This window comes from Nicotiana tabacum, chromosome 22 (assembly GCF_000715075.1).
Source record: "Nicotiana tabacum cultivar K326 chromosome 22, ASM71507v2, whole genome shotgun sequence".
Taxonomy (NCBI): Eukaryota; Viridiplantae; Streptophyta; class Magnoliopsida; order Solanales; family Solanaceae; genus Nicotiana; species Nicotiana tabacum.
The window spans coordinates 13,128,771-13,150,579 of NC_134101.1; the positions used below are offsets into that span (position 1 = coordinate 13,128,771).

Sequence of the window (21,809 nt, forward strand, 5' to 3'; positions counted from 1 at the left end):
GACCCCGAGAACTAGTAGGGTCATTGTTACCTTGACCCTTGCCTGCCATCTGCATAATAAAATACACATTTAGATTGAAACATATAAGAAACTAACTATAAAATGAGAGTGCTTTAAAAAACTAACTTTTTAATCCTCATCGACATATTTTTCCTCGTCCGAGAATTCTTCGTCCTCACTTGTTTGAGCTTCATCAGTGGATTCTTCATCCTCATTTTCTATAATTGTTACTTCATTTTTATACACTTCTTCCAATATGCGTTCAGGATGTTCCAAATTATTTTCTAACTGATCGTCCACTATTTGGTGAACACCGGAGATATCGTTTTGATATGCAACATCTAACACATTCTCGACTTTCACCATACCTACAGGCTTAGTTTTTATTACAACCCACCAATCGGACTTATTCTGCCGCAATGGATAAGGAGCATAATACACTTGCCTAACGTTATGTGCAATTATGAAAGGATCATAGCGATCATACTCCCTCGTATGATTAACCTCAATTATGTTGTATTGGTTGTGTACTCTTGTACCTCTTGTTGGATTTGGGTCAAACCACTTGCATCTAAAGAGTATCAATTTCTTATATGGCCAACCTGTATATTCTAGTTGTAATATTTCTTTGACCACACCATAATAATCAATATCTCCAACTTGATTGCCATCACCACCTTGAACCCACACCCCGCTGTTGTTGCTATTTTTATTTTTAGAGCAATCCTCTGTATGAAACTTATAACCATTCACTACGTACTTAGACATTGTTGTGACCTGAAGCCCAGGTCCCCAAGATATATCTTTCAAAAATTAATTTACACCATTATTTGGATTATTTACCTACATAGTGTTAAAAAAATTCATAAGTTAGCACAACTTATGAATCAATTTTTATGCATTCACTACGTGTGTGTGTGTGTGTGTGTGTGTGTGTGTGTGTGTGTGTGTATATATATACTTACAAACTGTTTGAACCACGTATCAAATCTCGTATATACAACATCATGGCCAAATTGACCCACGAAGTGACTGTGGCACATCAAATATTTTTAGTAGTTGTATCAATATGCAGTCACAGTAAATTTTACATTTTGATAACTAATAAATCAATACTTACTTGAGAAATGGTACAACTTCGGGATAATTTAGCAACACATGAAGTGTAGCTGATTTGTACTCCATATCACTCAAACTTCTCTTTCTAACATCCTTAGAACATCGGCCTGGTTGATTGAATATGGACATGGGTGGATATAATGGGTCATCCACAGATTCGACTGTGTGCCTATTGGGCCTATTCCTAGAACATGACACGTTACTCTCAAAATAATAAGAACAAAAATGTGCAGTTTCCTTTGCAAGATAGGATTCGCATATAGATCCTTCAATCCTATTCCTCTGCTTAACAAATTGTCTGCATTTGCCAATTATCCTACATAATGTCATGTTATCCAAGAACATTCAAATAAAATAGAATATTACATCAAACTTATAATATTACCTCTCAAAGGGATACATCCATCTGCATTGAACAGGCCCTCCAAGTCGTGCCTCGTGTACAAGGTGTATTGGAAGGTGTTCCATCACATCAAAGAAATCACATGGAAATATTTTTTCAATCTTACTTGAAATTACACGAATGTTCTGATCCATTCGAAGTAGGTTTTCTTCCCTTAATGTGGTAGAACACAAGTCTTTGAAAAATAAACTAATCTCTGTGATGGGCTTCCAGATTCTTTCAGGCAAACCACAAAATGCAATAGGCACTAAGGTCTCCATGAAAACATGGCAGTCATGACTTTTCAAATAGCTCAACTTCCCTACCTCCATATCTATTTTTTTCCCAAGATTCGACGCATAACCCTCAAGCATCTTCAATTTCGTAACCCAATCACAAATTTGTCGTCTTTCCTCCAAAGTGAATGTGTAACTTGCTTTGGGCTTGAACACCTTACCATTGTTTGATGTCTGCAAGTATAATTCAAGCCGCCTGCAATATTCTTGTAAGTCCATTCTAGCCTTCGGGTTATCTTTTGTCTTACCTTTAACATCCATTACTGTGTTGAACAAATTGTCAAAATAATTCTTCTCAATATACATGACATCAAGGTTCCTTCCAATAAGGCAACTCCCAAAATATACTTTGTTTCGTCCAATTATGATTAACACTATATCCGGGGAATCTATAAGGTGGAGCCTCAGTAACTTTACTGAAATTCTGGACCCTCTCCTAAATTTCCTCACCTGAAAGTATCGGAGATAGAGAATCATATTCCACTTTATTCTTTTTGAATGTATTTTTCATCCTTCTAAACTCATGATCATCATGCAAGAATTGACGGTGACAATCAAACCATGATTGCTTTCGGCCATGTTTCAAAGTAAACGCTTTACTATTTTTCATGCAGTAAGGACAAGCTAGCTTCCCAGCAGTCATCCACCCAGACAATATTCCATACACAGGAAATCGTTAATAGTCCACATTAAATTAGCACGCAAATTGAAATTCTGCTTGGTTGATATGTCATATGTTTCAACACCATCATACCACAATTATTTTAGCTCATCAATCAAAGGTTGCAAATATACATCAATCAAACTTTTCGGATTACGTGGACCGGGGATAATACAATTTAAGAATATATATGGACTAGTCATATACAACTCAGTTGGTAGATTATAAGGTGTAAGAAAGACAGACCAACATGAATATGGTGTCGCAGATATATAAAAAAGGCGTGAAGCCATCCGCACACAGACCTAACCGAATGTTCCTTGGTTCACTAGAGAAATCTGGATATGTCCTATCAAAGTGCTTCCAAGCTTCTCCATCTGAAGGATGACACATAATACCAGGTGGTCTTCTATTTTCAAAGTGTCATCTCATATGAGGAGCAAAACTCATCGACGCATATAACCTTTTTAACCTAGGTATAAGAGGTAAATAATGTATCGCCTTGACAGCGACCATATTCCCACTGGAAGCCTCTTGAAACAAGGCTTTTCGCAAAATTTACAACTGTCTAAAGTTGCATCATCTTTATAATATAACATGCAACCATCTTCACAATAATCAATTCTCATTGACGAAAGTCCTAACTTAGAAATTTGCCTTATAGAAATCACCAGGTAAGTTGATATTAGGGTCAACTAGTTGACTCATAAGGTTAATGAAAGAGTCCATGGCTGCTTGAGAAATATTTCAATCAGATTTAATACTTAGTAATCTAACTGCAACAGACAGCTCAGAGTGCGGACTTCCTTCACGTAGTGGACGACTAGCTTCCTCTAACTGTTCATAAAAAGGTTTTCGCATCATCATTAGGAGTTTGTTCAACATTTTCATTGGGCTCACCCCCGAAGTGCATCCCAAAAGCATCCGCAACCATATCCTGAATTCTAAAATCAAGATTTGTATTCTCCACCGAGCTACTTCTTTTACCAACAATCATGTTATAAAATATCCCGCGGCTACCATCAATCTCTTCATGATTAGTCCACACAAAGTAATAATCTATAAACCCCTTCCTATAAAGATGAAGCTTAACTTCCTCCGATTTTTTAAACTTCATACAATCGCACCTAACACAAGGGCACCTAATTAATCCTTTACTTTGGTATGGTGGAAGTGACATTGCATGTCTAATAAAATCATCAACCCCTTCTACAAAATTCTCCCGCAACCCCCGCCGATTAGGATAATTCTTATTGTACATCCAAGTACGATGTTCCATCTATACAAATAAAACAAGAATAAATTAATTTATTCTATAATTATAAATTAATTATATCTTTTTTAGTTAATTCAAGATAATTATTTTTTCTAATTATACCAATTTATATCCTAAAAGTTCAATTCATATCCAAAAGGTCCAATTCATATCCTAAAAGTTCAATTCATATCCTAAAAGTTCAATTCACAAGAACAAATCCTAAAAACTAAAATTTCAATTCATATCCTACAAGTTTAAATATAAACTAACTAAACTAAAGAAATTCAACTCATACCCTAAAAGTTCGATTCCCAAGAATAAACTAATTTATTCTCCAATTATAAATTAATTATATCTTTTTTAGTTAATTCAAGATAATTATTTTTTTCTAATTATACCAATTTATATCCTAAAAGTTCAATTCATATCCAAAAGGTCCAATTCATATCCTAAAAGTTTAATTCAAATCCTAAAAGTTCAATTCACAAGAACAAATCCTAAAAACTAAAATTTTAATTCATATCCTACGAGTTTAAACATAAACTAACTAAACTAAAGAAATTCAACTCATACCCTAAAACTTCGATTCACAAGAACAAATCAATTTATTCAACAATTATAAATTAATTATATCTTTTTTTAGTTAATTCAAGATAATTATTTTTTCCTAATTACACGAATTTATATCCTAAAAGTTCAATTCATATGCAAAAGGTCCAATTCATATCCTAAAAGTTCAATTCATATCCAAAAGGTCCAATTCATATCCTAAAAGTTCAATTCATATCCTAAAAGTTCAATTCACAAGAACAAATCCTAAAAACTAAAAGTTCAATTTATATCCTACGAGTTTAAACATAAACTAAAAGTTCAATTTATATCCTAAAAGTTCAATTCATATCCAAAAGGTCCAATTCATATCCTAAAAGTTCAATTCATATCCTAAAAGTTCAATTCACAAGAACAAATCCTAAAAACTAAAATTTCAATTCATATCCTACGAGTTTAAACATAAACTAAAAGTTCAATTTATATTCTAAAAGTTCAATTCATATCCAAAAGGTCCAATTCATATCCTAAAAGTTCAATTCATATCCTAAAATTTCAATTCACAAGAACAAATCCTAAAAACTAAAATTTCAATTCATATCCTACGAGTTTAAACATAAACTAAAAGTTCAATTTATATCCTAAAAGTTCAATTCATATCCAAAAGGTCCAATTCATATCCTAAAAGTTCAATTCATATCCTAAAAGTTCAATTCACAAGAACAAATCCTAAAAACTAAAATTTCAATTCATATCCTATGAGTTTAAACATAAACTAACTAAACTAAATCAATTCAACTCATACCCTAAAAGTTCAAAACTAATTAGTTAATAAAACTAATTAACAAAACTAATTAAAATAAGACCTAAACCCTAATCCTCAATAAAATACAATGTTCAAATAATTGAAACACTAACTAATTGAAACTAATTCATAACTAATTAACAAAACCTAAAAATAATAAATAAATGGGTTATAATTCAAACGTAGAATTTTTAGGAGATGGAGAAGGAGAGGGGCAGCAGTGGCAGTGGCAGCGGCGACGGCGCGGCGACAGCAGGGGGTGGGCGGTGGCAACTCGGGGTAGGGAATGAGATTTGTGTGAGGGAAATAGAGAAGGAGAGGGGGAGGTATTGAGTGAAGAGTTAGGGGAAATTTGGGGAAGAAAGATAAGAGAAATGGGTTTCCCCCGTTATTTCAATTCTGATTTCAAAATTACCGATCAAAGTTGGTCGGTACATTAGTGTTGACCGTTTGACCAAAAACCGACCAACTTTGGTCGGTTTTTTTTTTTTAAAAAAAATAAATTCTTTTTTTTTTGTTTTTTTTTGTGTTTTTTTCTTCTTAAAATATTATAAACTATAAGCATTTATTTTATTTAACTATATAATTATTATAAATAATTATAAACTATAAGCATAATCTTTATAAATAATTATATTAACTATTTACTTTTAATAAATTATAATAGCATCTATCTAAGTAAATTTTCTAAGTTATAATTAAGTATGTGAGTAATTTCTCACACACACACATATACTATATTGTAATTGATGCTAATAACTTCTTTTTTCATTCGTTCATCACTAATAATGCATGACATAGATTAATCGATATATAGGTCGAGACGTTTTGATGAATCATCGATTAATATTCATCGATACATCTAAATAAGTTATAAGTCGATGAATCAATTTACAAATAGATATATTTGATGATAAAGTATATATACTAATTAGGATCTTCACAAGTCTATCCCTAAAAGAACCCGACCCTGTAGTCCTAGCGCTTTGTGTTCTTATATATATATATATATAGCTATACATATACATATATATATATATATACACACACACACACACACAAACACACTTCACTGTAATACTTTAACTATATATATAGCTTGTTATAGTATATGTTAGTGTGTATATATATATATAGCTTGTTAAATTTTGACCATGTTTGACCTATTAATTTAACTCGTTTACTTAATACTAATAACTTCTTTCGTTTATTTAATTTGTGATCCATATATATATATATATATGTCAAAGATGTTTAGTATTAATTGTGTGTGTGTGTGTGTGTGTGTGTGTGTGTGTGTCAAAGATGTTTAGTATTAATTCTTCTATTTTTCATTCATTCATCACTAATAATGCATGACATAGATTAATCGATATAGGTCGAGACGTTTTATTTTTACTATTAGTCGATTGGTCAAACGTTTTGTTTTTGATATTCATCGATGCATCTAAGTAAGTTATAAGTCGATGAATCAATTTACAAATAGATATATTTGATGATAAATTATATATACTAATTAGGATCTTCACAAGTCTATCCCTAAAAGAACCCGACCATGTGGTCCTAGCGCTTCGTGTTCTTATATATATACGGCTATACCTATACACACACACACACACTTCATTGTAATACTTTAACTATATATATAGCTTGTTATAGTATATGTTTGTGTGTGTATGTGTGTGTGTGTGTGTATGTTTGTGTGTGTGTGTGTATAACACGCTTCGTTGTACTACTTTAACTACATATATAGCATGTTATATATAGTATATGTTAGTGTATTCATTATTTGTATTACAAAAGTGTTAACGAATTACATTTATATTATTTAGATAGTAAATATAAAAATAATTCAAAAGTTTGACCAATGTTGACGTAATAACCGACCAACTTTGGTCGGTTATTTTGCAGAAATAAAAATTACCGACCAAAGTTGGCCGGTAAATGCTTCCCCTGCATTAACCGACCAACGTTGGTCGGTAATTTTCAATATAAATTCTTAAATATTATAAAATATTTTAAATAATAAAATAATTATTAAAATTTTAAAATTTGGGTCCAGATTACCTACTAATATTGATCTGTAATTCAAAATTTTCTTTGACTAAGCTAGTCTGACTAGCTGGGTCAATTCGTTGACCAATTTACCGACCAACGTTGGTCGGTATTTAGTTTTAAAAAAATATAAAATATTTTTTTTCCATTTTCCGTCCAAGCTGGACGGTTTTTGGTCGCTTTTTTTGACCGTCCAACGTTGGTCGGAAATATTTGATCGATTTTTAGCGGATTTCTAGTAGTACCTCTACATTGTGATCCTTGTATTATTAAATTTTGCATTACTAATACCTATATTATAATCCTTGCATAATTGCTTATAACCCAACAACCCCTAAAGTGTCATTATCCCTATCTAGGGGTGGCAAGCGGGCGGGTCGGGTCGGATATGAGTGGGTCGTAAACGGGTAATGTAAAAACGGATAAATTATTTGACCCAACCCATATGAATACGGATAGAAAATGAGTTAACTGGCGGATAATATGAATATATCCATATTATCCGTGACTTCTTGAATATGATCACTTTTGAGAGAATTCCTCGTTTCCCAAACTTGAAGAACCCCTAGTTTGAATCTTAGCAAACTCATTAGTTATCCATTTTTAAGTGGATAAGATCTACTTAAAAAGTTGATTATCCAACTCATTTTTTAGTGGATATATAATACATATAGATAATTATTTTTTTATTCATTTTGCCACCATTATCCCCACCCAACAAGCCCACCTGCTAATTTATAATAGTAATTTTTATTTGGACTTAGAATGTTAATAAGGTAACTATTCTTTTAATCACCTTGTACAGGTGGTCAGTTTGGCAGATCCTTTATAGCTAAGAAAAACATTATATGAACAGTGGAAGAAGACCAACAACAATCCAGTATAATTTTACTAGTGGGGTCTGGGGAGGGTAGTGTGAACGCAAATCTTACCCTTATCCTGAAGTAGAGAGACTGTTTCTGATAGACCCTCGGCTTTCTCCCTCCAAAATCTCTCCACCTTGCTCTTGGGATGACTCGAACTCACAACCTCTTTGTTGGAAGTGGAGGGTGTTCAACCCACTCTTGTCAAAACAGTTGAAGACCAACTGATTTTTTTTAATTCCGCCAATGGATAAAGAGACAATTCCTGATCCAAACGAAATTGTACTCAAATTACAATTACGTGCCTCTGACAGGCAATTAACTATTAAGGCTTCATACATAGAACTAAACTACAGAGTTTTGACATGTAGAAATTAACACTTTTTATAGAAGTACAGCTTAACAAATAAAGTTGACTTTCCCCAAAAAGGGACAAAAGTTACAGAAATTATATGTACTAATTAATTAACCATGATCTTAATACTAGTGTGATTTATAAAATGGTGTGGCATTGCATTCTTAGAACTATAACCGGATGCAGTGGCGGAGTCAGGATCTTTGCGAAGGGAGTTCAAGAAATAAAATATCGTAGCCAGTGGGAATTGAATCTATGACCTTTCAAAGATTTTAAACCCCCTTAATCACTAAGCTACACTTTTGGACTTTGTCAAGAGGGTTCAACACTTAATATATAGAGATAAAAAATAGATTTTGCCTTATATATACAGTGTTATTTTTCGGCGAAGGGGGTTCGGGTGAACCCCCTCCGCCCCCTAAATCCGCCCCTGACTGGATGGATCTAATGACCAGAGAGTATGAACGGAATTTTCTTAGTGGACTTTCATCTTAAATTTGTATTTTTTGTTCCCAAACGAGCAGCTAATGACTGGGACGACTCAACAGATCTCGGAGCCTAAGGCGAAATCATATTCGGAGGCCATTAATCCCAATATAATCTCATTAGTGGGATCTGAGGAGGGTAATTTGTACGCAGACCTTACCCTACCCTGGACTAGAGATGTTGTTTCCGATAAACCCTCGGCTCCCTCCCTCCAAGAACTCCCCACCTTACTCTTGGGGTGACTCGAACTCACAACCTCTTAGTTGGAAGTGGAGGGTGCTCACCACTAGAGCAACTCACTCTTGTCAAATATATTAATTAATGGGGGAAAAAAATTATCATAATTTATAAATTTATTGTATAAAATAACCTCAATCAAGTAACAAAAAATATACTGTAATATTTTTTTTATTTTAATTATTTATATAAATTATATAATATATAATAGTAACAATAATAATAAGAATTTAAAATAAATTTGGAGGCCTTCAAAATTTGGGGGCCTAAGGCAATGGCCTCACTACCCAAAGCCTTAGAGCCGCCCCTCGCCAATGATTCAAGTATAATAAACAAACCAATCCGAATTTTGATCTTATATATAATTTTAAATACAAAATCTTGTACAATCAAATCTCTCTATGGTAGTGTACTTTGTCGGATATATTTTGACTGCTATAATGAAATGCAGTTATAGAAAATATATAATGTAGCATAACATGAAAAATCAACTTCAAAGAAAACTTGTCCGTTATAGCAAAATGTGTAAGTTGTTTATCCTGATTTTCTTACCATATTTGGTTTTTCTATCTCTCGAATGAAAGGACAACATATTTACCATAATTGGGTTTTCCTTCTTGTAGAAGGAAATTATAAATCTCCCACATTTGGCTAGTCCCTTTTCTTGTAGGAAAAGGTTTGGACTTCTATGAATCGAGCATCCTTCCTTCTCATTTATTAGCATCCATAATGTAGCCATAAGGGGTTTGAAAGTCTTGTTAGGGGGAGAACATTTCGGGACAAGTGTTAGTGTGTCACTTATATTTGCCTCTTTGTGAGGTTGTTCTCTCGATATTTTGTATTCTCTTTCATATAGTGGATTGCTCATCTCCATCTGCGGACATAGGTCAATTGACCGAATCACGTTAAATATTTGTCTCTTTTGGTATGTTTCTCTTTTGTTGTCTGATTTATCGTCGTTCAAGGTTTGTTTTCCTAGCTTCCACATGACATGATTATTTCGATTCTAACAAAATGTTATTATTAAAGGATAACTGTTATACAAAGTTCTAACTTTACATGTTTACCCAGATGAGTAAATGCTTAATAAATCCCCACATGATAGTGAAAAAAATAATACTATTTTATATATACAAGTTAAAGATCAACCAAAAGAATGGTTTCAACGGGTGGGGAGAGGCCTAGCTGGTGTATGCTGGCTTTCCTGCATTCATATTTTTAGAATGAAAAATTGTTGGTTTGTGCTGGCATTCCTGCATTGATCATATTTCTACAATAAATGGTGCTAACAAACATTGTTATTAATATTTGCTATGAAGTTGAGATGCTTTACAATAACGCCATCACCTTTTACTAATCTTATTGAAACATTTAAATTTCAACAACCAGTCATTATGGATGTACTACCACTTCATGGTAAGCACGTCAAGAACTCAAGAACCCCACATTTAGAAAATCCAATATACAAACAGATTCCAGAAAATGATTGCCATGACTTTTAAGCCTCTAATTTTGTCACCACTTATAACATATATATAAAGTCATCATATTCCTCCCTCCACATATTACACATTACAATCAAATATAGAATTTGGCTCATTTGCGGCTTATTTGCCTCTTTAGGCCAAGACCACCTACTAAAATTCGCCTTGTTTTTTGGCCTTTCTATAGCCATAACTAAACAGTGTATTTCAGTCATTTGGAATTGATCACTAAGAATGATGCGTGTCCGTACAAAGTTACCAGGATTCTGCAAAAGCAAAACTGTGGTCCGTGTTGGAGCGCGTTCGTCTTCCCAGCCATACAAGAAGAATGGCCTGATCAAATTCGATAAAACTGACAACAAAAACAACATAGAAATGAGTTTCAATAGTGTAGACTCGAGGCAAGATTTTGAGAGTACTGGCAATAATAATAGAGTTATGGTTGTTGTTGATCCTAGTCTTGATGCCAATTGTGCTTTGCAATGGGCACTTTCTCATACTGTTCAAAGTCAGGATACTATTATTCTTCTATATGTTAGCAAAATCTCAAATGAAGGTTCAAAACTTTTGTTTTAGCCTCCAACCAATCCAACACATATATATACCTTAGTCCTTTTCTTGATAAGTTTTAAGTTCTCTTTTATATGCTGTAGGTGAAAAAGCCAACAGTGAATTTAATCAGAAGGCCTATGAACTTCTTTGCTCCATGAAAAATATGTGCCAAACAAGGAAACCAGGGGTAAGTAATTAAATTGAGATATATTATATTTTAGTTGATAAGACATGGTTGCTAAATAGTTATATATTTCACCTCAAATATGCTGTAGTTGAATATGACAATAAGGTTAATCGCAGAGTTCTAAAGTGAAATTCAAATATTCTCAGAACCATATATCACTTAAAAACATATTAATTGACCAAACTAAACACTCGTGTCAAATATTTTTATTGGCCTTAGCCAACCGAGAAAGATTTTAACAGAAAAAAATCTTCTTCTCCAAGTGATACTCTGCATCATGCATATTAAAATGATCATTCACATTTCACGTCGATAGTAACAATTTTCATAAACTACAGTTTAGAGCCTAATTACCATACGTAATTATAGTTTGCTTAATTACTATTCGTATCTACTGTTCAATTGTTACCAGCTTGTATCACTTGTATTCATTCATTCTAAATGGCCATATTAACATATACAATACACTAAAATATAGTGATACTTACAGTTACTGTATCACTGTATGTGGCTCCATACATTGTATACATTGTATTTACCGTTGGGATTTTGCTACAAAATCTAAAGAGTAGCTACGAAATGCAATTATTTCAAAGTTACTTTATGTATGGTAAATACAAGTGTATAACTTAGTTGTACCATGTAATTAAGTTGTATAAAAAGGGCAGCTGGTGCACAAAGCATTATGTGTTCATGCAAGTGCAATAAAAGGCCGCACCCCACAGGTGTGAGGTAGAAAAAACAACTACATATACAACATAAAGTGTTGAGCGGCTCTTTAGGGAAAACCATTTCAATTCAATAAGCTGCTAATTGTCTATTGTCTTCATCATGTTAGGTGCAAGTGGAGATAGCAATACAAGAAGGAAAAGAGAAAGGAGCTGTGATTGTAGAAGAAGCAAAGCAACGTAATGTGTCTTTACTGGTATTAGGACAGAGGAAAAGATCAATAATGTGGCGACTGCTAAGGATATGGACAAGGAAAAGGTCAAGAAGCAGAGTTGTAAAATATTGTATTCAGAAGGCCAACTGTATGACAGTTGCTGTGAGAAGAAAGAGCAGCAAATCTGGAGGATATCTGATTACTACTAAACGTCATAAGAAATTTTGGCTTTTAGCTTGATGGAGTTATTTCAAGATTTCATCTTTTATTTTTTCGTTTTTTGGTTAATTCAGTTTGAAAGGAATTAATTTCATTTCAGAATAAATATTTTCTCTATTCTTCCTGGACCAAAATAATTGGAATATATAGGTTCAAACCCTTAAAAAATCAAAGGCAAAGCAAGAATGTATGGTCAAGAAACAATTCAAGTAGACAGTCTGTACTCTCTATTGGTGACAAAGCAACCACTAAGCAAGAATTGAAAAAAAAAATCAACTGGAGCTTGGTATCAGAAAAGTGAAGATATTAACACCAAGTAACAAGAAAATCAATGTATTTATACAGGTAAACTGATCTTTTACTATTTGCACTTTCAACCTATTTATCTAAAAGAAAAAGGCCTCCAGTATCAACCTATTTTCATTAACAAGTGAAAAGCTTAGATTATCACAAGAAGTCGGATCAGTGATCAATGGAGGTAAAAAGCAAAGAAAACAAGGTTTAGAATGGACTGTACAGAAAATACAGGATGGAGGCCCTTATTTCATTTCTTCTGCCTTGTTTTTTCTTGTATATGCACATGGTAACTCTTGCCAAGCATCAATTCAAAATAAATTGAGAGGGGAGAAACAATAGTCAGATGGAACCAAGAGTCTTCACAGTGTAGTCTTGTATGACACCACGTACTTCATTGTTTTGTTCCGATGGTCCAAAACATATAAGCATATGGTCTACAGCAGCACAAGTGACAGAACTTCATATTCACGGAGCTATAACATTTGTGCGCAAGCACCCTGCTGCATACTGTTGCTTTCGTTTCATTAAAATAAGTTGGTGAAATGAATGCTCTTCTACACCTTTGCTTCTGCCAGGAATTCATACTTCCGTATGCAAATGGAATAGTGTTGTACACATGTATAATATTCATGCAAACGTCTTACTTGTTGAAGGCTCTTTGAGACTCAAAACTGTATGCAGGTCTATATACAATTTGGTGTAATTTATCATACCCTGCAAGTACTCCAGCCCCTGCCACACCATATAGCATGTTTGCGCTTACTCCTCTAAAAAGTGCAGCAAAACCTTCAACGCGTATAATTTCACGGAGTGCATGCATGGAGTTCCTATACTTTGTTTCTTGCCCTGAAGTTAACATCATTCTTCTGCGGATTGTGTCAAATGGGTAGGCACATACCCCAGAGGAAGTGGTTATGCTCCAACCCAACAGGAAACTGGCAAGAAAATTGTCCTGCGAATGACAATGAATGTCGAGATTAATGTCTACAGACATACTTTGACAAGTCATATCAAGGCATGTCCTTCCTCCTCGCAAATAATTTATCAAAAATATCGGCACCATAACACATTTTCCTTTCCTCCCCCTCACAAATACCCCGCATAAATTAATTGAAAGAGCAACTTTTAATCTTTTTTAAGCTGTTTTCCCTTTGTCTTTCATCTAAAAGAAGAAAATGGTGCAATAAAACCTTTTTTATATTAAGGAAAATGGTGCAATAACACAGAAAAGTCAAACCAGAAAACTGCCAACATAGGAATCTAACATACCTGTAAGGGTCCAACTAAAACAATTGGCTTCATGGAGTCATAGAGCCCAAAGTACATGCCTCGGTACAGAGTTATTCCCATAATTGAGGCGCCAAAACCCCGATAAAGGCCAACAACTCCATCACTTGACAATGTCTTAGAGTAAACATCGATTAGCCCCTTAAACTGACGTTTACCGGTAAGTGGGCACTCCTTAGCATCCATTGCCAAGCGAGTCCTTGCATAGTCCAAGTGATAAAGGAACAGAGAAGTGGTTGCCCCAGCAGCGCTACCTGAAGCCACATTGCCTGCAAACCACTTTGCATATCCATCTTTCTCTTTTGAATATCCAAAGAGAGTCTTGTAGTAACCTTTGAAAGCAAAGTTGGAAGCCTATGAAAGAAATAATAATTTAAGCTCACCAAAAATTAGTTGAAGAAATAAATTCTGTGTTTAATAATAGAATCCCCAATATCAAGATCTAAGTACAGAAACATTTTGATCAATTATTTGATACTATAATCTCATCTTGCACTTGATGCTGATGTGAAAAGGACGATCCTTTTGAGGATGCGAAGATCAGATAGATGAAAAAAAAGAAGAACCGATGAGACTATTTAAGTGATTCAGAAGGAGTTCATTATAGAGAGAGTGCACCGCATAAGCAATGGATTCCAGCATTATTTCAACCAAAACTCAGCAATATTTCCCTAAGAACTTGAGATGAATGTAGCTTGACCAAACACATCCCAAACACAATAATAACAGGCAGAGATCACAGATTTCTTCTTAGTTGTGAAGAAGGTTTATGAACAATCTACGAGGCAGAATCTAGATAGGATATATGCATACCATACTCTTGATAATACATCTTTGCATAGGCATGAACATATTCATTTTTTTATACAGGATATGAGGAATTAAAGGACACATGTCCCTCCCCCCTCCATGTATGGCTTCAAGCAACAAACAAATAAAGGCCTATCTAATCCCCGCCATGCCCAAGGTGAACTTAATAATGATTATGATGACAGTAGGACCCAAAAATAAACAGTAACTTTAAATTCGGACTAAGTTATGAGAAGAACATATTGGAGCTAGCGATATCTTATTAAGAAATCCAAATATGCATGAGATTGTGCTTGAGGACCTGGTGAGTAGAATCCGATGACCTCTTGGAAAAGTGCCAAGTTTGGATGGAGTAACCAATATTTAAACAGGGAACTCCAGGCTCGTACTTATATTAATGCGATGCATGCTCTAAATGTCCTGGCAAGCATGGGCGTAAACGTTTCACGACCTAAGCCCTAATAAAGTGCTCATTCTCCCCATGCACATCTTGTACCTTGAGGCATTCTCCTCGTTCACCTTAGTTTCATAATAATATCATCTCTCAAAACACTTGGCGTGGAACTATCACGTGTTCTAAATGTCATCAGGGAACTGCTCTGCACTATTAGTCAAATCTATAACTAAGATATGATTCCAACAAACTTTCTCCTTGACTCCATGTATGAGGGCAACTCTGAAGTACCCCTGTTGATGGATACTGAAACTATTTAATAAGCCTTTCTCACTATAAGCTATAGCTGCCTATTGAAGCAATCATCATCATCAAGAGTTATAATAAGCTCTGAAATTATTCTAAGGATAACAGGAAGTCTATCAGAAGTCCGGTTTGTAGCTAGAATAAAAGACTAAAGCTAATAGTCCTTTTCAGTACCCACTTCCAAACATATTGCAAATTCACTCTACTCTATCAATTCCTGTCCTTTATTGTGGTCAGTGACCAGGTGGTGGGAGCTCTTTGGTTCCTGCAGCTACGGAGTCACCTTAGACTTCCTCTTACTTCGTATATTGAAGAGGAGTCAGATAACCAAGAAACACTTAAGGAGAAAGTAGTAAAGGTACAGTGAGAAGAGATCTTCTATCTATAACACCTTAAAAACATGAAAAAGCTTTGCACAGGGAGGATAACCAATAAATTCATATGACATTTGAATTTTGCTAAAACATGGCAAACACAACAGGAGAAGAATGGCATTAGAAAGGAAAAAGAAGAAAGCAACATATCCATTCAAGTATAACTGGATAAATTTCAGTCTTCTATGAAAAATAAAGTACATACACAAGTCTATATACAGCTTGTTACAGCAAGACACAAATTTCCCTAAGCCTAAAAAGATTAACTTGTTTCTGTAGACTGACATACTTGGCAACTGAGCTTTACACCTACATGTGACAAGTCTTCTAGAGCCTGTGACTGCAACACACAGATTTTCCTAAGACTAAGAAGAGTAGCTTGTCCAAGTAAACTGGCATACTTGGCATCTAATGAGCTTTAAACATACATGTCAAAATATTATGATGATATCTTGAAATCTAACTGGAAGCTATAGATTCTGATACCAGGGAAAACAACAACTTCCCTTTATTGCAATGCTTTACAAAAAGTTGTGCACTTATATAGTAGAAATTATACTTGGAATGTTCCTTCTTTTTGCAGCTTTCCTTTGAGAGAATTTCAATGTTATGAAATAATTAAGAGAAATAATGTAGATTTGTTATATGAGACTGTAAGGGAGAAGTGGAGTCGTGCAGGAGCAATTTTCCATTAACATCATTGATGTGAGCATTGGTTGGGTCTAATTGATTGCTTTATAAAATTATCAGAAAATACCACCTATGCACGTTGTGTTGCAGACATTGTTCGATGTGGTTATCTTAGATCACTTGTACAGAAGCATAATCTTAACGAATATTAAATAAAAAGCTGCTTTGACATGGTAGCTAAGGAAAACCTTGCTTTAGGGACCCAAGAAGGGGTCTGAATCGCACGGAGAACATTGTGAATTCAATCAAGACACATGTAAAGGATGACTTAGTTTAGATTACATCATGAACTGTCCAAGTCCGATGCAGAAAAAGTTAAGATAATTTATGACCCACCTGAGTTGGGAAATATCTTATAACATTGGCCTGGTTTCCCCTCCACAGTGAGACAAGACCCTCCTCCTGCAAAACTCTTTGAAAGCAATCACCGATTCCCATATAAGGTCTCTTAAGTTGACCTCTCTTCATCAATTCTCCCTGATTCTGCAACAAAAGTTTTACTCTCTCAATTGGTGCTGCAGCACTTTTTGCTACAATGGCTGCCGTTCCCCCCATCAGAAAATCCACAGAAAAGTTTTCTGATCTAGTTTCCATCTTTAGGCCCAAAGTTTTCCCTCTTTAATCCTGCAAAAGCAACAAGAGGCGCATAAATATCTCAATAAATAGAACTCACCAACTAAATGCTCTCTTACCTACTTTAATAATGGGTGCTAGCTTCATTTTCCCAATCTATAAACACAAACATCATCAAGTGAAGATACTCTTTACAATGTTTGAAATTCTTTCTTCATTTCTAGACAAGTAAGACCAGTTAACATTTCAACTTGGTGACATTTAGAGAATCTCTAATTTTAGAGACCCCTAAATTTGTCTTTATTATTGAGTATTGGAATGAAACAAACTGAAAAAAAGAGCATAATGGGTATAGAAGACATATATATTTTACCCAAATATATTTGAGGCATAGTTATTCTTGTTGTTCTTAAGAGCTGGACATTTCTTTACGTTTTAACTACAACCTCCACATGGGAATTCCATATATCAAGCCTTTTCCAATATTTACTTTGATAAAGATTTAAGCTTTGATAAAAATTTAAACTTGAAAATAATGACGTTTGTTTTATAAATATTCACCGCTCAATTTCAATAGGGTTTCTGGATTTAAGGAGAGAAATCCAGCTAAAGAGACTTTTTCCACCAAAAGAGTATAGAAATATGTAATGAAATGCGAACGTGATTAATGAAGAAAGATAATGAGAAACAAGTTACCTGACGAGCCAATGGTTATTCGGAGCCTGGAGGTTCGGAGAAGAGTCACCTACCACCGGGCGGTGGCAGTGGCGGTGGCGGAAGGTGAAAGAGAAGCGGTGGTTGCTCCGGCTTCAGCAAACCACCAATTTTTTTTATTTTGTATGTGGATTTAGATTTTTGAAAGTCTTACATGAGAGCCGTGAGGGGTCTATTCGAATAAACTTCCGCCTTGTCTTTTCCATTTTTGTTACTCTTCGTTATCGTTTTCCTCCTTTGTTAATGTTTCTTTTTCATTTTTCTTTTGCAAATGAGTCATACATTTTGGCCTAGTTTAATTTAGGAAAAAATAACATTATTTTTCTCAAAAGATCTCAAATTATTAAGAATAATCTTATATTTTATATTCTGTCCCTTTTAATGTTTGAACCTCTTCGAAATACGAGAGTCAAATTGATTAATTTTTTGTGTGAATTCAAAAATAAATTTTTTAAGTATATTAAAAAAATTATATATTTAAAACTACATAAAAAATATTATAACATACAATAATTAATAATTTAAAATATTTACAGAAAAATATGAGTAAAAAAATTTTAAATAGTAATAAGTTCATTCTTTTAGAAATAAAGGGATTATATATAATTATTATACAAGTGCTGCTGCCTAATTCCCAATGTCAATGTGCCGCCAGCAGGTAATTGGATCCCTTATAAGTTATACCCACTTGTCTACTTGTGTAACCAATGTCATAGGTCTACTTGTCGCACACTCGCTCCAATTAAAATGTAGTCTGACGATCAATGAAGTATTTAAAATGGTAGTATGAGATACAAGAACTCAAATCTCAACGGACACAAAAATGTTAGGTGATGAGTAGAATTACCAAGTGTCTCTGCTACACCGTTCAAAATTGAACCGAGACCGTTAACTGAACCGATGACTTATTGTCTTATTGGTATCGGATTATCGGGGTATTGGATGGTGAATGTCGAACGGATTGAAATTTTATAATTAACGGCTTAATGGTTTGGGGACGCGCGGATTACTCAATTTTCTTATCGGGTAAATCGTTAACCCGTTAAAATTTTTTATATTTATACTTTTACCCCTAGGTATATAAAGTACTATTGAAAATAATTTGTTAAATTGTCCGCTAGTTTTATCCGTAATAGCTGGATTGTCTGGTTTTATGTCCTTTTTTGCATGCATCTAACAAATTAAAGTCTGATTTTCTGGATTTTTGGTTTTACAATCTGGATTTCTTGTGAAGAACGAATGTTATTGAAAAGTTTGATTGATTCATACGTGTATGAGTAGTCTTGAATATGAACTAGATTGGAACATGGAAGAAGACTCTTCAATTCAAACATACTATTAGATCTTAGATGGTATTAAAAATTTGGTATTGATTTGAAACCGTTTGGTATTGATTGAATGATTCTTCAAAAAATAATTATTTGGTTTAGCCGATAAACCGCCCGATAATCCTTAATCTGATACCAATCTGCCTGTTGTCTTATTTGATGGCTGGCGGATTACTATATTTATAATCCGATAACCGATAAGCCGAACTGCTAAGCGCAATTATCCGCCCGATAAGCACCCCTAGTCTTTGCTAGTTAGGTAGCATGTAAGATACCGGGTGAAATGGACACCAAGGTTCGTGCAAGCAGAAGCGTATCCAGGATTTAAAAGTGGGAATCGAACTCAGGCAGCGCACTAAAAATCAACTTATGCCCCCCAAATGACCAATGCAGCTGGCTGAAGATTTGAATCTTAGTGTGCCAATCAAAATATATATATATATATATATATATTTCTACAAAACTATCTTGATGTCTGACAGCCCACAACATCATAGCTATATTAAAGAAGGAAGCTTTTACTTTATAAACAAAAATGTATGGACATGATAGTTTATTTTAGAAATAAACCCCAGATTTTGTTATTGACATTCAGCCCAAAGTAACAGACAATAACGGGTTATTATAGATGGAAGTAGGATTTGTTTAGAAACCGCGGAATTACTACGTTGTATAATTAGCAGGATAATAACTATAAACACCCAAGTAATTATACAATATAGTAATTATAATAATACTTTAATTTATTATAACATAATTATAGTGTAATTTTTATTATCGTGTATGGTTATACAAGTATAATTACGTAGTTTGATATTCGTTTATTTTAGATAACAACTAATTATAAAATTAAATTATTTATTTTCAAAGTGAATACGTAAATAAGTTTTCGTGTGTGACGAATATGAGTGTATAAGAAATATCAAAAATGAAAAAATTGAGAAGACATCTTGTAATTGCATATAACGACCCGACTTGTCGTTTTGAACATTTACGCTCCTTTCAACTATTTGAAGTCTTGAGTAGCTTCATATGATGTATTATGACCAAGTTTGAGTTTTTTTATTCGACCTCGGATCGGAGTTTTGATGATTCAGTTAGGTTCGGATGGTGATTTTGGACTCGGACGTATGCCCAGAATTTAATTTGGGTATTTCTAGGATGTTTCGACGTCATTTCTTCAAGCATAAGTGGTATCACATTAAGCAAATGAGCTCCAAATTCAGTTTTGATTGAATCATTAGATCCGTATGGAAATTACGGAGCCATAGCAAAAAGAATAGTCGAATTCGGACATCGTATGAGAGAGTTATGCCCATTTTCGGGCGAAATAGAAAAGATTTTCCATCGCCAGTGCCCAGGGTAGCGTGGAGCGCTAGCCCTGGCACTGAGAATCTTGAGGTTCTGGAAACTAGGCCACATGTAGCGCCTCACACTACCTGTGGTGCTCGAAATGTTATATACTCATTTCGGGGTTCATTTTTCCCTATTCCTCTTGGCCGAATTTTGGGAATTTTTTTCACTCTCTCAAGACCTCCAACTCTCCCCATCTTCAAGGTGAGTAATCCCTACTAATTTGATGTTTCATTCCATCAATTCCACCCTAAAACTAACTCAATCCTCCATAAAATACATAGATCTTCAAGAAATTTCTTCAAGAATTCAAAGGAGGGTTTTGCAAGATTTCTTCCAAAAGGTAATCCTGTACCATTAGACTTATGTAGATCTTCAAGAAATTTCTTCAAGAAGCCAATAAATTCGATTGTCCCGAGTAAGCAAGTTTCGATAATTATGTATTCAAAATGTGTTCCGAATGTTCCTATCACATTATATTATCCTTCGAGAATGTGTTTAAGAATGATATGTGTATTACAATGTTATGCCTTTGAGTCGTGCTTCAAATGAAAGTCCATTATGCATAACTTGGAAAGAATACTCCATGCGTCTAAAACTCCTATTGCTCATATGTGTACCTAAAGTCTTGATTTGAAATGTATTGTTGTTGAAAATCTATAAGGATGCTTGAAAGTAAAAGAAGTGGGTTGGAGATGTAAAGTGTGGCCACCGTGCCGATAATGAAAGTTATACTTGTGGCTAATAGTGCCATTGAAATGAAATGATATGAGAAAGGTTAAGAAATGAGCCTTGATTCAATTGTTCCAAATTGACTTAGAAAATAGATTTGCCTAAAAGCTTATGTACTTCAGTCGTGCCCAAATATGGTTGTTTCAACTAATGTTATGCTTTGTAAGTATTTCCAATGTGGTTTGAGCTCTTATATATTCATGAGTTGAAATTGTGTATTGCCATTTTAGGAAAAAGTATTTCAAGAATAAATGATGTGTTACTCGTTTATGATTTTAACTTGTGCTTCGATTGCCAATCATTTTACTCCATTTCTTGGAAAGAAATCCATTATTTTTAAAGTCTTCATTACCAATGAACCTAAAGTTGTGATTTTCGGAATATTCTATATGTTGATATTTATGATCATGATCCATGAAAGTAAGGAAATGAAAATGTGGAATATGAAATACGGTCATTGTGCCATGAAAGAATAATTATATGTATGGCCAAGAGAGCCAATGAAATAATAATGTTGTAAGTGATTGAAAGTATCAATGAGGCTATATACGGTTTGAAAT

General features: G+C 34.1%; 2 protein-coding genes across 2 annotated transcripts; one reads left to right on the top strand and one right to left on the bottom strand.

Annotated features, from left to right (window-relative positions):
* The first annotated feature begins 10,676 nt into the window (after positions 1 to 10,676).
* LOC107783093 (uncharacterized) lies at positions 10,677 to 13,296 on the top strand. Its single transcript, XM_016604061.2, has 3 exons — positions 10,677 to 11,106; positions 11,204 to 11,289; positions 12,128 to 13,296. Exons 1-3 carry the CDS (start codon positions 10,785 to 10,787, stop codon positions 12,410 to 12,412), a joined length of 693 nt encoding a protein of 230 aa, XP_016459547.1. The 5' UTR covers positions 10,677 to 10,784; the 3' UTR covers positions 12,413 to 13,296.
* Positions 12,681 to 18,025, bottom strand: LOC107783081 (ADP,ATP carrier protein ER-ANT1). Its single transcript, XM_016604053.2, has 4 exons — positions 17,819 to 18,025; positions 16,886 to 17,173; positions 13,958 to 14,329; positions 12,681 to 13,640 (listed from the first exon to the last, which is right to left on the bottom strand). Exons 2-4 carry the CDS (start codon positions 17,141 to 17,143, stop codon positions 13,329 to 13,331), a joined length of 942 nt encoding a protein of 313 aa, XP_016459539.1. The 5' UTR covers positions 17,144 to 17,173; positions 17,819 to 18,025; the 3' UTR covers positions 12,681 to 13,328.
* Positions 18,026 to 21,809: the final 3,784 nt, after the last annotated feature.